The 16,728-nt window shown below is 65.1% G+C and overlaps 1 protein-coding gene across 1 annotated transcript in view; it reads right to left on the minus strand.

The window, feature by feature from the left end:
• Positions 1-15,230, minus strand: part of LOC138297450 (neuronal PAS domain-containing protein 4-like) — a 33,529-nt gene extending 18,299 nt beyond the window's left edge. The window contains exons 1-4 of the mRNA XM_069236800.1: positions 15,133-15,230; positions 7,433-7,540; positions 1,263-1,426; positions 298-446 (exon numbers count right to left, since the gene is read on the minus strand). Of these exons, the coding sequence (XP_069092901.1) occupies positions 298-446; positions 1,263-1,426; positions 7,433-7,536 (417 nt within the window). The 5' untranslated portion in view covers positions 7,537-7,540; positions 15,133-15,230. The remainder of the gene's footprint in view (positions 1-297; positions 447-1,262; positions 1,427-7,432; positions 7,541-15,132) is intronic.
• Between the last annotated feature and the right edge of the window lie 1,498 nt (positions 15,231-16,728).

Genomic DNA, 16,728 nt, shown 5'->3' on the forward strand with positions numbered 1-16,728 from the left:
TCCAGACCCTGCTAGCCAACACTAGCCCATGTTACTCAGACTAGTCCCTGCTAGCCAACACCAACCCTTGCTAGCCAACACCAATCCCTGCTAGCCAACACCAGCGCCTGCTAGCCACCACCAGCCCCTGCTAGCCAGACCAGCCCCTGCTAGCCCACACCAACCCTTGCTAGCCAACTCCAGCCCCTGCTAGCCAGACCACCTCCAAGGGCCTCCAGACTGGCCTCCAGAAGCCCCGCATCCCAGGCATAGCGCCTCGATGCCCCAATAGTGTGTAGGCGCTGGAGGGACACTCACCATGGAGTAGCCCAGGTAGTCCACGACGTTGTCGGTGATGGAGAGCAGCTGGCCCTGGGCGGAGAGGGCGATGATGAACCCTGGCAGGGCGGGCAGCGGGTCCAGCCCCGGGGGAGGCGGCCTGGACCCCCCCAGGCCTTCAGAGGCACCTGGAACCCAGAGCGGAGAGGTGAGGCCTGCCCCTTGAACCCCTGTCCCTTGAACCCCCAACCCTCCTCCTGGAACCCCTGACCCATGAACTCCCCACCCCTTGAACCCCCAACCCTGCCCCTTGAACCCCTGCCCCTTGAACCCCTAACCCTGCCCCTTGAACCCCTGCCCCTTGAACCCCTGCCCCTTGAACCCCCTCCCCTACCCCTTGAACCCCTGACCCATGAACTCCCCACCCCTTGAACCCCCAACCCTGCCCCTTGAACCCCTGTCCCTTGAACCCCCAACCCTCCTCCTGGAACCCCTGACCCATGAACTCCCCACCCCTTGAACCCCCAACCCTGCCCCTTGAACCCCCTCCCCTACCCCTTGAACCCCTGCCCCTTGAACCCCCTCCCCTACCCCTTGAACCCCTGACCCATGAACTCCCCACCCCTTGAACCCCCAACCCTGCCCCTTGAACCCCTGTCCCTTGAACCCCCAACCCTGCCCCTTGAACCCCTGCCCCTTGAACCCCCTCCCCTGCCCCTTGAACCCCTGCCCCTTGAACCCCCTCCCCTTGAACCCCTGCCCCATGAACCCCCTACCTCTGCTCCTTGAACCCCTGCCCTTTGAGCCCCCAACCTTGCCCCTTGAACCCCCTCCCCTACCCCTTGAACCCCTGCCCGTTGAACCCCTGACACTTGAGCCCCCAACCCTGCCCCTTGAACCCCCTCCCCTGCCCCTTGAACCCCTGCCCCTTGAACCCCCTCCCCTGCCCCTTGAACCCCTGCCCCTTGAAGCCCCTCCCCTGCCCCTTGCTCCCCATTCCTCACCTGCAGAGAGGCGCCGGCCGCGCATGCGCAGACAGACCAGGGCCATGGTGTGCAGGTAGGAGAGGCGCCCCCTCTGCCCCCCAGGGAGGGGCAGCAGCTCCCGCAGGGCCCGGATCTCAGCGTTCATGTGGTCCCGGCGCGCCTTCGAGGCGCTTTTGGTGGATCTGTGGGGAGAAGGGACAGGTGTCAAAGCAGCTCAGGTGGAGGGAGGGGGCCCTGGGGTGGGGTCAGACTGGGGGAGGGGGTGAGAGAGTGTGGGTGGGTGTGAAACAGTGAGAGAGAGTGCGTGTGTGTGTGTGTGTGTCTATTCTCTCTCACACTCACTGTCTCTAACTCCAGGGCTTTACAGCTCAGGGTGGGCAGAGAGAGGGATGGGCAGGGGGCCAGGGCCTGATAATACAGGGTGGGCAGAGAGAGGGTGGATGAGAGAGGGTTGGGCAGAGGGCCAGGGCTTTACAGCTCAGGGTGGGCAGAGAGAGGGAGGGTGAGAGAGGGATGGGCAGGGGGCCAGGGCCTGATAGTACAGGGTGGGCAGAGAGAGGGTGGGTGAGAGAGGGGTGGGCAGGGGGCCAGGGCTTCACAGCTCAGGGTGGGCAGAGAGAGGGTGGGTGAGAGAGGGTGGGCAGGGGGCCAGGGCCTGATAATACAGGGTGGGCAAAGAGAGGGTGGATGAGAGAGGGTTGGGCAGAGGGCAAGGGCCTTACAGCTCAGGGTGGGCAGAGAGAGGGAGGGTGAGAGAGGGGTGGGCAGGGGCCAGGGCTTCACGGCTCAGGGTGGGCAGAGAGAGGGAGGGTGAGAGAGGGATGGGCAGGGGGCCAGGGCCTGATAATACAGGGTGGGCAGAGAGAGGGTGGATGAGAGAGGGATGGGCAGGAGGCCAGGGCCTGATAGTACAGGGTGGGCAGAGGGAGGGTGGATGAGAGAGGGTTGGGCAGAGGGCAAGGGCCTTACAGCTCAGGGTGGGCAGAGAGAGGGAGGGTGAGAGAGGGGTGGGCAGGGGCCAGGGCTTCACGGCTCAGGGTGGGCAGAGAGAGGGAGGGTGAGAGAGGGATGGGCAGGGGGCCAGGGCCTGATAATACAGGGTGGGCAGAGAGAGGGTGGATGAGAGAGGGATGGGCAGGAGGCCAGGGCCTGATAGTACAGGGTGGGCAGAGGGAGGGTGGATGAGAGAGGGTTGGGCAGAGGGCCAGGGCCTTACAGCTCAGGGTGGGCAGAGAGAGGGTGGATGAAAGAGGGATGGGCAGGGGGCCAGGGCCTGATAATACAGGGTGGGCAGAGAGAGGGTGGGTGAGAGCTGGATGGGCAGGGGGCCAGGGCCTGATAGTACAGGGTGGGCAGAGAGAGGGTGGGTGAGAGAGGGGTGGGCAGGGGCCAGGGCTTCACAGCTCAGGGTGGGCAGAGAGAGGGTGGATGAAAGAGGGATGGGCAGGGGGCCAGGGCCTGATAGTACAGGGTGGGCAGAGGGAGGGTGGATGAGAGAGAGATGGGCAGGGGGCCAGGGCCTGATAGTACAGGGTGGGCAGAAAGAGGGTGGATGAGAGAGGGATGGGCAGGGGGCCAGGGCTTCACAGCTCAGGGTGGGCAGAGAGAGGGTGGATGAGAGAGGGATGCGCAGGGGGCCAGGGCCTGAAAGTACAGGGTGGGCAGAGAGAGAGGGTGGATGAGAGAGGGATGGGCAGGGGGCCAGGGCCTGATAGTACAGGGTGGGCAGAGAGAGGGTGGGTGAGAGAGGGGTGGGCAGGGGGCCAGGGCCTGATAGTACAGGGTGGGCAGAGAGAGGGTGGATGAGAGAGGGGTGGGCAGGGGGCCAGGGCTTCGCAGCTCAGGGTGGGCAGAGAGAGGGTGGACGAGAGAGGTGTGGGCAGGGGGCCAGGGCTTCACAGCTCAGGGTGGGCAGAGAGAGGGTTGGGCAAGGGGCCAGGGCTTCGCAGCTCAGGGTGGGCAGAGAGAGGGTGGGTGAGAGAGGGGTGGGCAGGGGGCCAGGGCTTCACAGCTCAGGGTGGGCAGAGAGGGTGGGTGAGAGAGGGTGGGCAGGGGGGCAGGGCCTGATAGTACAGGGTGGGCAGAGAGAGGGTGGATGAGAGAGGGGTGGGCAGGGGGCCAGGGCCTGATAGTACAGGGTGGGCAGAGAGAGGGTGGATGAGAGAGGGGTGGGCAGGGGGCCAGAGCCTGATAGTACAGGGTGGGCAAAGAGAGGGTGGGTGAGAGAGGGGTGGGCAGGGGCCACGGCTTCACAGCTCAGGGTGGGCAGAGAGAGGGTGGGTGAGAGAGGGGTGGGCAGGGTCCAGGGCTTCACAGCTCAGGGTGGGCAGAGAGAGGGTGGATGAAAGAGGGATGGGCAGGGGGCCAGGGCTTCACGGCTCAGGGTGGGCAGAGAGAGGGTGGATGAGAGAGGGGTGGGCAGGGGCCAGGGCCTTATAGTACAGGGTGGGCAGAGAGAGGGTGGGTGAGAGAGGGGTGGGCAGGGTCCAGGGCTTCACAGCTCAGGGTGGGCAGAGAGAGGGTGGGTGAGAGAGGGGTGGGCAGGGGGCAGGGCTTCACAGGTCAGGTTGGGCAGAGAGAGGGTGGGTGAGAGAGGGGTGGGCAGGGGGCAGGGCTTCACAGCTCAGGGTGGGCAGAGAGAGGGTGGGTGAGAGAGGGGTGGGCAGGGTCCAGGGCTTCACAGCTCAGGGTGGGCAGAGAGAGGGTGGATGAAAGAGGGATGGGCAGGGGGCCAGGCCTTACAGCACAGGGTGGGCAGAGAGAGGGTGGATGAGAGAGGGGTGGGCAGGGGCCAGGGCTTCGCAGCTCAGGGTGGGCAGAGAGAGGGTGGGTGAGAGAGGGGTGGGCAGGGGGCCAGGGCTTCACAGTTCAGGGTGGGCAGAGAGGGTGGGTGTGAGAGGGTGGGCAGGGGGGCAGGGCCTGATAGTACAGGGTGGGCAGAGAGAGGGTGGATGAGAGAGGGGTGGACAGGGGGCCAGGGCCTGATAGTACAGGGTGGGCAGAGAGAGGGTGGATGAGAGAGGGGTGGGCAGGGGGCCAGGGCCTGATAGTACAGGGTGGGCAAAGAGAGGGTGGGTGAGAGAGGGGTGGGCAGGGGCCACGGCTTCACAGCTCAGGGTGGGCAGAGAGAGGGTGGGTGAGAGAGGGGTGGGCAGGGTCCAGGGCTTCACAGCTCAGGGTGGGCAGAGAGAGGGTGGATGAAAGAGGGATGGGCAGGGGGCCAGGGCTTCACGGCTCAGGGTGGGCAGAGAGAGGGTGGATGAGAGAGGGGTGGGCAGGGGCCAGGGCCTTATAGTACAGGGTGGGCAGAGAGAGGGTGGGTGAGAGAGGGGTGGGCAGGGTCCAGGGCTTCACAGCTCAGAGTGGGCAGAGAGAGGGTGGGTGAGAGAGGGGTGGGCAGGGGGCAGGGCTTCACAGGTCAGGTTGGGCAGAGAGAGGGTGGGTGAGAGAGGGGTGGGCAGGGGGCAGGGCTTCACAGCTCAGGGTGGGCAGAGAGAGGGTGGGTGAGAGAGGGGTGGGCAGGGTCCAGGGCTTCACAGCTCAGGGTGGGCAGAGAGAGGGTGGATGAAAGAGGGATGGGCAGGGGGCCAGGCCTTACAGCACAGGGTGGGCAGAGAGAGGGTGGATGAGAGAGGGGTGGGCAGGGGCCAGGGCCTTATAGTACAGGGTGGGCAGAGAGAGGGTGGGTGAGAGAGGGGTGGGCAGGGTCCAGGGCTTCACAGCTCAGGGTGGGCAGAGAGAGGGTGGGTGAGAGAGGGGTGGGCAGGGGGCAGGGCTTCACAGGTCAGGTTGGGCAGAGAGAGGGTGGGTGAGAGAGGGGTGGGCAGGGGGCAGGGCTTCACAGCTCAGGGTGGGCAGAGAGAGGGTGGGTGAGAGAGGGGTGGGCAGGGTCCAGGGCTTCACAGCTCAGGGTGGGCAGAGAGAGGGTGGGTGAGAGAGGGGTGGGCAGGGTCCAGGGCTTCACAGCTCAGGGTGGGCAGAGAGAGGGTGGGTGAGAGAGGGGTGGGCAGGGGCCAGGGCCTGATAGTACAGGGTGGGCAGAGAGAGGGTGGGTGAGAGAGGGGTGGGCAGGGTCCAGGCCTTACAGCACAGGGTGGGCAGAGAGAGGGTGGATGAGAGAGGGGTGGGCAGGGGCCAGGGCCTGATAGTACAGGGTGGGCAGGGAGAGGGTGGGTGAGAGAGGGATGGGCAGGGTCCAGGGCTTCACAGCTCAGGGTGGGCAGAGAGAGGGTGGGTGAGAGAGGGGTGGGCAGGGGCCAGGGCTTCACAGCTCAGGGTGGGCAGAGAGAGGGTGGGTGAGAGAGGGGTGGGCAGGGTCCAGGGCTTCACAGCTCAGGGTGGACAGAGAGAGGGTGGATGAGAGAGGGGTGGGCAGGAGCCAGGCCTTACAGCACAGGGTGGGCAGAGAGAGGGTGGATGAGAGAGGGGTGGGCAGGGGCCAGGGCCTGATAGTACAGGGTGGGCAGGGAGAGGGTGGGTGAGAGAGGGGTGGGCAGGGTCCAGGGCTTCACAGCTCAGGGTGGGCAGAGAGAGGGTGGGTGAGAGAGGGGTGGGCAGGGGGCAGGGCTTCACAGGTCAGGGTGGGCAGAGAGAGGGTGGGTGAGAGAGGGGTGGGCAGGGGGCAGGGCTTCACAGCTCAGGGTGGGCAGAGAGGGTGGGTGAGAGAGGGGTGGGCAGGGTCCAGGGCTTCACAGCTCAGGGTGGGCAGAGAGAGGGTGGGTGAGAGAGGGGTGGGCAGGGTCCAGGGCTTCACAGCTCAGGGTGGGCAGAGAGAGGGTGGGTGAGAGAGGGGTGGGCAGGGTCCAGGGCTTCACAGCTCAGGGTGGGCAGAGAGAGGGTGGGTGAGAGAGGGGTGGGCAGGGGCCAGGGCCTGATAGTACAGGGTGGGCAGAGAGAGGGTGGGTGAGAGAGGGGTGGGCAGGGTCCAGGCCTTACAGCACAGGGTGGGCAGAGAGAGGGTGGATGAGAGAGGGGTGGGCAGGGGCTAGGGCCCGATAGTACAGGGTGGGCAGAGAGAGGGTGGGTGAGAGAGGGGTGGGCAGGGTCCAGGGCTTCACAGTTCAGGGTGGGCAGAGAGAGGGTGGGTGAGAGAGGGGTGGGCAGGGTCCAGGGCTTCACAGCTCAGGGTGGGCAGAGAGAGGGTGGATGAGAGAGGGGTGGGCAGGAGCCAGGCCTTACAGCACAGGGTGGGCAGAGAGAGGGTGGATGAGAGAGGGGTGGGCAGGGGCCAGGGCCTGATAGTACAGGGTGGGCAGAGAGAGGGTGGGTGAGAGAGGGGTGGGCAGGGTCCAGGGCTTCACAGCTCAGGGTGGGCAGAGAGAGGGTGGGTGAGAGAGGGGTGGGCAGGGGGCAGGGCTTCACAGGTCAGGGTGGGCAGAGAGAGGGTGGGTGAGAGAGGGGTGGGCAGGGGCCAGGGCCTGATAGTACAGGGTGGGCAGAGAGAGGGTGGGTGAGAGAGGGGTGGGCAGGGTCCAGGGCTTCACAGCTCAGGGTGGGCAGAGAGAGGGTGGGTGAGAGAGGGGTGGGCAGGGGCCAGGGCTTCACAGCTCAGGGTGGGCAGAGAGAGGGTGGGTGAGAGAGGGGTGGGCAGGGGCCAGGGCTTCACGGCTCAGGGTGGGCAGAGAGAGGGGTGGGCAGGGTCCAGGGCTTCACAGCTCAGGGTGGGCAGAGAGAGGGTGGGTGAGAGAGGGGTGGGCAGGGTCCAGGGCTTCACAGCTCAGGGTGGGCAGAGAGAGGGTGGGTGAGAGAGGGGTGGGCAGGGGTCCAGGGCTTCTCAGCTCAGGGTGGGCAGAGAGGGTGGGTGAGAGAGGGGTGAGCAGGGTCCAGGGCTTCACAGCTCAGGGTGGGCAGAGAGAGGGTGGGTGAGAGAGGGGTGGGCAGGGTCCAGGGCTTCACAGCTCAGGGTGGGCAGAGAGGGTGGGTGAGAGAGGGGTGGGCAGGGGTCCAGGGCTTCACAGCTCAGGGTGGGCAGAGAGGGTGGGTGAGAGAGGGGTGGGCAGGGTCCAGGGCTTCACAGCTCAGGGTGGGCAGAGAGAGGGTGGGTGAGAGAGGGGTGGGCAGGGGCCAGGGCTTCGCAGCTCAGGGTGGGCAGAGAGAGGGTGGGTGAGAGAGGGGTGGGCAGGGGCCAGGGCTTCACAGCTCAGGGTGGGCACAGCTTTCCAGCCACAGAGGTACAGAGCACTCTTTACCGGAAGGGTCTGTCCAGGGCGCTCCTCTGCGGGTGTCTTCGGTTGGCAGGTCTCTGGCACCTCTCCGCTGGTGCCCCCGGGCACTGCCGGCAGCACACCGTCATGGTCCTGCAGGGAGAAGGGCATGGGTACTGGTGTTCAAGAACTCACTGTGAGGGCAGCGACGGGTGCCCCCTGCAGCCTGGCACCCTCTGTACGGCCCCTGCACCCTGGCACCATCTGTGCGTCCCCTACAGCCTGGCACCCTCTGTGCGCCCCCTGCAGCCTGGCACCCTCTGTGCGCCCCCTGCACCCTGGCACCCTCTGTGCGCCCCCTGCACCCTGGCACCATCTGTGCGCCCCCTGCACCCTGGCACCCTCTGTGCGCCCCCTGCAGCCTGGCACCCTCGTTACGGCCCCTGCACCCTGGCACCCTCTGTGTGCCCCCTGCACCCTGGCACCCTCTGTGCGCCCCCTACAGCCTGGCACCCTCTGTGCGCCCCCTGCACCCTGGCACCCTCTGTGCGTCCCCTGCAGCCTGGCACCCTCTGTGCGCCCCCTGCACCCTGGCACCATCTGTGCGTCCCCTGCAGCCTGGCACCCTCTGTGCGCCCCCTACAGCCTGGCACCCTCTGTGCGCCCCCTACAGCCTGGCACCCTCTGTGCGCCCCCTGCCCCCTGGCACCCTCTGTGCGTCCCCTGCCCTGGCACCATCTGTGCGCCCCCTACAGCCTGGCACCCTCTGTGCGGCCCCTGCAGCTTGGCACCCTCTGTACGGCCCCTGCACCCTGGCACCCTCTGTGCGCCCCCTGCACCCTGGCTCCCTCTGCGCGTCCCCTGCAGCCTGGCACCCTCTGTGCGTCTCCTGCAGCCTGGCACCCTCTGTGCGCCCCCTGCAGCCTGGCACCCTCTGTGCGCCCCCTGCACCCTGGCACCATCTGTGCGTCCCCTACAGCATAGCACCCTCTGTGCGCCCCCTGCAGCCTGGCACCCTCTGTGCGCCCCCTGCACCCTGGCACCCTCTGTGCGCCCCTGCACCCTGGCACCATCTGTGCGTCCCCTACAGACTGGCACCCTCTGTACGCCCCCTACAGCCTGGTACCCTCTGTGCGCCCCCTGCAGCCTGCCACCCTCGGTGCGCCCCCTGCACCCTGGCACCCTCTGTGCGCCCCCTGCAGCCTGGCACCCTCTGTGCGCCCCCTGCAGCCTGGCTCCCTCTGTGCGCCCCCTGCAGCCTGACACCCTCTGTGCGCCCCCTGCAGCCTGGCACCCTCTGTACGGCCCCTGCACCCTGGCACCCTCTGTGCGCCCCCTGCACCCTGGCTCCCTCTGTGCGTCCCCTGCAGCCTGGCACCCTCTGTGCGCCCCCTGCACCCTGGCACCCTCTGTGCGTCCCCTACAGCCTGGTACCCTCTGTGCGCCCCCTGCACCCTGGCACCCTCGGTGCGCCCCCTGCACCCTGGCTCCCTCTGTGCGCCCCCTGCCACCCTCTGTGCACCCCCTGCAGCCTGGCACCCTCTGTGCGCCCCCTGCACCCTGGCACCCTCTGTGCGCCCCCTGCACCCTGGCTCCCTCTGTGCGCCCCCTGCACCCTGGCACCCTCTGTGCGTCCCCTGCAGCCTGGCACCCTCTGTACGGCCCCTGCACCCTGGCACCCTCTGTGCGCCCCCTGCAGCCTGCCACCCTCTGTGCGCCCCCTACAGCCTGGCACCCTCTGTGCGTCTCCTGCAGCCTGGCACCCTCTGTGCGCCCCCTGCAGCCTGGCACCCTCTGTGCGTCCCCTGCAGCCTGGCACCCTCTGTGCGCCCCCTGCACCCTGGCACCCTCTGTGCGTCCCCTGCAGCCTGGCACCCTCTGTGCGCCCCCTACACCCTGGCACCCTCTGTGCGTCCCCTGCACCCTGGCACCCTCTGTGCGCCCCCTGCAGCCTGCCACCCTCTGTGCGTCCCCTGCACCCTGGCACCCTCTGTGCGTCCCCTGCAGCCTGGCACCCCCTGTGCGCCCCCTACACCCTGGCACCCTCTGTGCGTCCCCTGCAGCCTGGCACCCTCTGTACGGCCCCTGCACCCTGGCACCCTCTGTGCGTCCCCTGCAGCCTGGCACCCTCTGTGCGCCCCCTGCACCCTGGCACCCTCTGTGCGCCCCCTGCAGCCTGCCACCCTCTGTGCGCCCCCTACAGACTGGCACCCTCTGTGCGTCCCCTGCAGCCTGGCACCCTCTGTGCGCCCCCTGCAGCCTGGCACCCTCTGTACGGCCCCTGCAACCTGGCACCCTCTGTGCGCCCCCTACAGCCTGGTACCCTCTGTGCGCCCCGTGCAGCCTGCCACCCTCTGTGCGCCCCCTGCAGACTGGCACCCTCTGTGCGTCCCCTGCAGCCTGGCACCCTCTGTGCGCCCCCTGCAGCCTGGCACCCTCTGTGCGCCCCCTGCACCCTGGCACCCTCTGTGCGTCCCCTGCAGCCTGGCACCCTCTGTGCGCCCCCTACAGCCTGGCACCCTCTGTGCGCCCCCTGCACCCTGGCACCCTCTGTGCGTCCCCTGCAGCCTGCCACCCTCTGTGCGCCCCCTACAGCCTGCCACCCTCTGTGCGCCCCCTGCAGCCTGCCACCCTCTGTGCGCCCCCTACAGCCTGCCACCCTCTGTGCGCCCCCTACAGACTGGCACCCTCTGTGCGTCCCCTGCACCCTGGCACCCTCTGTGCGCCCCCTGCACCCTGGCACCCTCTGTGCGCCCCCTGCAGCCTGGCACCCTCTGTGCACCCCCTGCACCCTGGCACCCTCTGTGCGCCCCCTGCAGCCTGGCACCCTCTGTGCGCCCCCTGCAGCCTGGCACCCTCTGTGCGCCCCCTACGGCCTGGTACCCTCTGTGCGCCCCCTGCAGCCTGGCACCCTCTGTGCGCCCCCTGCGGCCTGGCACCCTCTGTGCGTCCCCTGCGGCCTGGCACCCTCTGTGCGCCCCCTGCGGCCTGGCACCCTCTGTGAGTCCCCTGCAGCCTGGCACCCTCTGTGCGCCCCCTACAGCCTGGTACCCTCTGTGCGCCCCCTGCAGCCTGCCACCCTCTTTGCGCCCCCTGCAGCCTGGCACCCTCTGTGCGCCCCCTGCAGCCTGGCACCCTCTGTGCGCCCCCTACAGACTGGCACCCTCTGTGCGTCCCCTGCAGCCTGGCACCCTCTGTGCGCCCCCTGCAGCCTGGCACCCTCTGTACGGCCACCCTCTGTGCGCCCCCTACAGCCTGGTACCCTCTGTGCGCCCCGTGCAGCCTGCCACCCTCTGTGCGCCCCCTGCAGACTGGCACCCTCTGTGCGTCCCCTGCAGCCTGGCACCCTCTGTGCGCCCCCTGCAGCCTGGCACCCTCTGTGCGCCCCCTGCACCCTGGCACCCTCTGTGCGTCCCCTGCAGCCTGGCACCCTCTGTGCGCCCACTACAGCCTGGCACCCTCTGTGCGCCCCCTGCACCCTGGCACCCTCTGTGCGTCCCCTGCAGCCTGCCACCCTCTGTGCGCCCCCTACAGCCTGCCACCCTCTGTGCGCCCCCTGCAGCCTGCCACCCTCTGTGCGCCCCCTACAGCCTGCCACCCTCTGTGCGCCCCCTACAGACTGGCACCCTCTGTGCGTCCCCTGCACCCTGGCACCCTCTGTGCGCCCCCTGCAGCCTGGCACCCTCTGTGCGCCCCCTACGGCCTGGTACCCTCTGTGCGCCCCCTGCAGCCTGGCACCCTCTGTGCGCCCCCTGCGGCCTGGCACCCTCTGTGCGCCCCCTGCGGCCTGGCACCCTCTGTGCGCCCCCTGCAGCCTGGCACCCTCTGTGCGTCCCCTGCAGCCTGGCACCCTCTGTGCGCCCCCTACAGCCTGGTACCCTCTGTGCGCCCCCTGCAGCCTGCCACCCTCTTTGCGCCCCCTGCAGCCTGGCACCCTCTGTGCGCCCCCTACAGCCTGGCACCCTCTGTGCGCCCCCTACACCCTGGCACCCTCTGTGCGCCCACTACAGCCTGGCACCCTCTGTGCGCCCCCTGCACCCTGGCACCCTCTGTGCGCCCCCTACACCCTGGCACCCTCTGTGCGCCCACTACAGCCTGGTACCCTCTGTGCGCCCCCTGCAGCCTGCCACCCTCTTTGCGCCCCCTGCAGCCTGGCACCCTCTGTGCGCCCCCTGCGGCCTGGCACCCTCTGTGCGCCCCCTGCGGCCTGGCACCCTCTGTGCGCCCCCTGCAGCCTGGCACCCTCTGTGCGTCCCCTGCAGCCTGGCACCCTCTGTGCGCCCCCTACAGCCTGGTACCCTCTGTGCGCCCCCTGCAGCCTGCCACCCTCTTTGCGCCCCCTGCAGCCTGGCACCCTCTGTGCGCCCCCTACAGCCTGGCACCCTCTGTGCGCCCCCTACACCCTGGCACCCTCTGTGCGCCCACTACAGCCTGGCACCCTCTGTGCGCCCCCTGCACCCTGGCACCCTCTGTGCGCCCCCTACACCCTGGCACCCTCTGTGCGCCCACTACAGCCTGGTACCCTCTGTGCGCCCCCTGCAGCCTGCCACCCTCTTTGCGCCCCCTGCAGCCTGGCACCCTCTGTGCGCCCCCTACAGCCTGGCACCCTCTGTGCGCCCCCTACACCCTGGCACCCTCTGTGCGCCCCCTACAGCCTGGTACCCTCTGTGCGACTCCCAACAGCCTGGTACCCTCTATGCGCCCCCTGCAGCCTGGCACCTTCTGTGCGCCCCATGCAGCCTGGCACCCTCTGTGCGCTCACTGTGAGAGCAGTACCAGTGGCACCGGGGTCCCAACATCCAGGTTTGGCAAGACTTGTACCCTGCCCTTCAGGCCCCACGTAGGGCCACCCCGCCTCCCCCACTGGTCTCCACGACCCCATACCCGCCCTCTGCCAGGCGTGGGCACCACAGGTCCTATCCACCCCCCAGGAACCCTCACCCGCCCTCTGCCAGGCGTGGGCACCACAGGTCCTATCCACCGCCCAGGAACCCTCACCCGCCCGTCTGCCAGGCCTGGGCACCATTGTTTCCTACCCACCCCCAGGATCCGCACCTCTCCAGGTCTGGCCAGCACGGGACCCTCTGTTCCGTGAATCAGAGATGCTGGAAGGATTCATCTCCCAGTGTAGTCTGACCTCCAAGGACAGGGCAGCGCCGCTTCTCCGTGGATCAGAAATGTACACAACCCCCCCAGAAAAGGACTCATCTCCAAGTACCTTCTACTCACCGGAAACCGGACAGCGCGACCCCCAGGAAACCAAACACAGAGCCAGGACTACTGGACTCATCTGCTAGTATACTCATCTGCTAGTATAATGTATTTGTCAACAAGAGGGTTGTGTCCTGCCCACCGAATCAGACCCACAGCGCCATTAAGGAACTAACCTTACAATATGCCAGTCAGTCACTATCATTAATAAGGCAGTGCCCCGCCTCCCTCGAGACAGACGCACACAGATGAAAATAGGACTCATCTCCTCGTGAGTGTGAGGAACGTAGCAGTGCACCTTTCGAACCAAGTATATACCGAGAAATACTGGACTCATCTTCCTGTGTCCTCTCATCTCTAGTAACTGTGCAGTCAAGACAAACACCGGTGACCGTGGGACTCATCTGCCAGCACATGCCACAAGCTCTGGAACAACTTTCCTCTCTCAGTGATGTCTGGGGGTTCAAGAGGGGGTCTCACCCCTGATAGAGAAGGGACCCCAAGTGACTGCACCTCTCCATAAAGGACTCATCTCCAAGCAGATTTAGCAAGCTCTGAAGCAAGTTTCCTCTCTCATGGAGTGATGTCTGGGGGTGTAAATAGCGGGTCTCATCCTGCGGGGAGTACCCCGAGTGACCGCACCTCTCCATAAAGGACTCATCTCCCCAGTGCATGCAACAAGCTCTGAAGCAAGTGTCCTCTCTCATGGAGTGATGTCTGGGGTGTAAAGAGCGGGTCTCACCCTGATAGAGAAGGGACCCCAAGTGACTGCACCTCTCCATAGAGGACTCATCTCCCCAGTGCATGCAACAAGCTCTGAAGCAACTGTCCTCTCTCATGGAGTGATGTCTGAGGGTGTAAAGAGCGGGTCTCACCCTGCGGAGGGGGGTACCCCAAGTGACCGCACCTCTGAATTCAGGACTCATCTCCCCAATGCACGCAGCAAGCTCTGAAGCAAGTTTCGTCTCTCATGGAGTGATGTCTGGAGTGCAAAGAGCGGGCCTCACCCTGATAGAGAAGGGACCCCAAGTGACCGCACCTCTGAATTCAGGACTCATCTCCCCAATGCACGCAGCAAGCTCTGAAGCAAGTTTCGTCTCTCATGGAGTGATGTCTGGAGTGCAAAGAGCGGGTCTCACCCTGATAGGGAAGGTGCCCCGGGTGACCGCACCTCTCCATAAAGGACTCATCTCCCCAGTGCACTCAACAAGCTCTGAAGCAACTGTCCTCTCTCATGGAGTGATGTCTGGAGTCCAAAGATCGGGTCTCACCCTGATAGAGAAGGGACCCCAAGTGACTGCACCTCTCCATAGAGGACTCATCTCCCCAGTGCATGCAACAAGCTCTGAAGCAAGTGTCGTCTCTCATGGAGTGATGTCTGGAGTGCAAATAGCGGGTCTCACCCTGATAGAGAAGGGACCCCGAGTGACCGCAACTCTCCATAAAGGACTCATCTCCCCAGTGCATGCAACAAGCTCTGAAGTAAGTGTCGTCACTCATGGAGTGATGTCTGGAGTGCAAAGAGCGGGTCTCACCCTGATAGGGAAGGGACCCCAAGAGACCGCACCTCTGAATTCAGGACTCATCTCCCCAGTGCACGCAACAAGCTCTGAAGCAAGTGTCGTCTCTCATGGAGTGATGTCTGGAGTGCAAAGAGCGGGCCTCACCCTGATAGAGAAGGGACCCCAAGTGACCGCACCTCTGAATTCAGGACTCATCTCCCCAGTGCACGCGACAAGCTCTGAAGCAAGTGTCGCCACTCATGGAGTGATGTCTGGAGTGCAAAGAGCGGGTCTCACCCTGATAGGGAAGGGGCCTCGAATGACCGCACCTCTCCATAAAGGACTCATCTCCCCAGTGCACGCAACAAGCTCTGAATCAAGTGTCCTCTCTCATGGAGTGATGTCTGGGGGTGCAAAGAGCGGGTCTCACCCTGATAGGGAAGGGACCCTGAGTGACCACACCTCTCCATAAAGGACTCATCTCCCCAGTGCACGCAACAAGCTCTGAAGCAACTGTCCTCTCTCATGAAGTGATGTCTGGGGGTGCAAAGAGCGGGTCTCACCCTGATAGGGAAGGGACCCTGAGTGACCACACCTCTCCATAAAGGACTCATCTCCCCAGTGCATGCAACAAGCTCTGAAGCAAGTGTTCTCTCTCATGGAGTGATGTCTGAGAGTGTAAGGAGCGGGTCTCACCCTGCAGAGGGGGGGTACCCCAAGTGACCGCACCTCTGAATTCAGGACTCATCTCCCCAGTGCACGCAACAAGCTCTGAAGCAAGTGTCCTCTCTCATGGAGTGATGTCTGAGGGTGCAAAGGGCGGGCCTCACCCAGATAGAGAAGGGACCCCGAGTAACTGCACCTCTCCATACAGGACTCATCTGCCCACATAAAGTTCAGCAGAAGATTCACCTGCACGGGCTCTGCACCGAGCCGAGGAGCCGGAGAGGGGACGGGGTGCCCAAGGTCAGACTCTGCTTCGGGGTTACCTTGTGTGAACCCCAACGATCCTGTCCCCTGGAGCTCACTCACCTCCTTGAGTCAGAAAGCGCCTGGAGGGCCCGCAGTGCGTGTCGCAGCGCTGTAGAGTCTGCTCTCAATGCGCCCGAGGCAGAGGCACTACCAGCCCCTTCCTGCCCCCTCCCTCTTATATCTGCCCTCTGGGGGGCTCTGGGGGGTCGGGGTGGAAGGTGAGGCTAATCCTGGCCACACGGGGGATAAAATTACCTCCAGTGACGCAATCAGGACCCCCCTGCTCTATTTTTAGAAAGAGAACTTCTAAAAATAGCTCCCAGACTCCGGTGCGGGGGGTTGTGGGCGCGGCCATCAGGGCTGTTATCTGGCCTAGCGCTTTGAAGATACCGGGGTCCCTGGCAGCGCCTGCCGGGCGGGGGGGTTTATCTCCGCTGATTGCCCCCGCTGTCTCCGGGGTCCCGGCTCTGCCCCCACTCAAGTAAAGCTGCCCCGGGCCTGCCGTGATGTGCACACCGGGCTGGTGCTGGCATCGGCGCCTTGACTGCAGTATAGCGCCTTTAATCAGAGGCGCTATGGTCACCAGAAGCAGCGCCTCTAACGGAAGGAGACTGAGCGAGGAGGTGGAAGGACATAGAGACAGACACACAGACAGACACTCGTACATACACACAGACACTCATACACACAGACAGACAAACAGACAGGGAGGCAGAGAGACAGACAGCCAAGCAGCCAAGCAGACAGACAGGCAGACGGGGCGGCAAACAGACAGGGATACACACATACATACACACAGAGACAAACAGACAGAGAGACAGACACACAGACAGACACACAGCCATACACACAGACACTCATACACACAGACAGACAGACAGGGAGGCAGACCGACAGACACATACATACACACAGACAGACACTCATATACATACATATAGACAGACACTCATCCAGACAGACAGACAGACGGGGGTAGACAGACACACATACATACAGACAGACTCTCAGACACATACAGACAGACCGGGGGGCAGACAGACACACAGACAGACACTCATACACACATATAGACAGACAGACAGACACTCATCCAGATAGAGAGACAGGCCGGCTGCGGTGCCCCTCCTCTGTATGATCAGTCCCTGGCGGAGCCCTCACTCCTGGGGCTGCGCAGGTTCCTTCAGTCATCTAAGCTTTGAATGAGGGGCCCCGTGAATAATCACTCACTCCTCATTCATTCCACCAGGGCCTCTAGTTTTCTTTCTTCTTTCCATGAACGTCAGAGGAGAGTCCCGCCTGGGGCCCCTCATTCACTGATATCCAGCTGCACTCCCTCACTTCTGGGATCAGTGCGCCACTGTAGGAGCATGAACCCACCGAGCCCTCACTCCGTCAACCCTCACACGCGCCCTCACTCCTCCAACCCTCACTGCAGCCTGAGTGAGGGCAGAGAGTGAGTGAGGGCAGAGTGTGAGTGTGAACGGTGCAGCGTGAGTGAGGGCAGAAAGTGAACAGTGCAGCGTGAGTGAGGGCAGAGAGTGAGTGTGAGCGGTGCAGTCTGCGTGAGGGCAGAGAGTGAGTGAGGGCAGAGTGTGAGTATGAACGGTGCAGAGTGAGTGAGGGCAGTGTGTGAGTATGAGCGGTGCAGCCTAA

This window comes from Pleurodeles waltl, chromosome 5 (assembly GCF_031143425.1).
Source record: "Pleurodeles waltl isolate 20211129_DDA chromosome 5, aPleWal1.hap1.20221129, whole genome shotgun sequence".
NCBI classification, from domain to species: Eukaryota; Metazoa; Chordata; class Amphibia; order Caudata; family Salamandridae; genus Pleurodeles; species Pleurodeles waltl.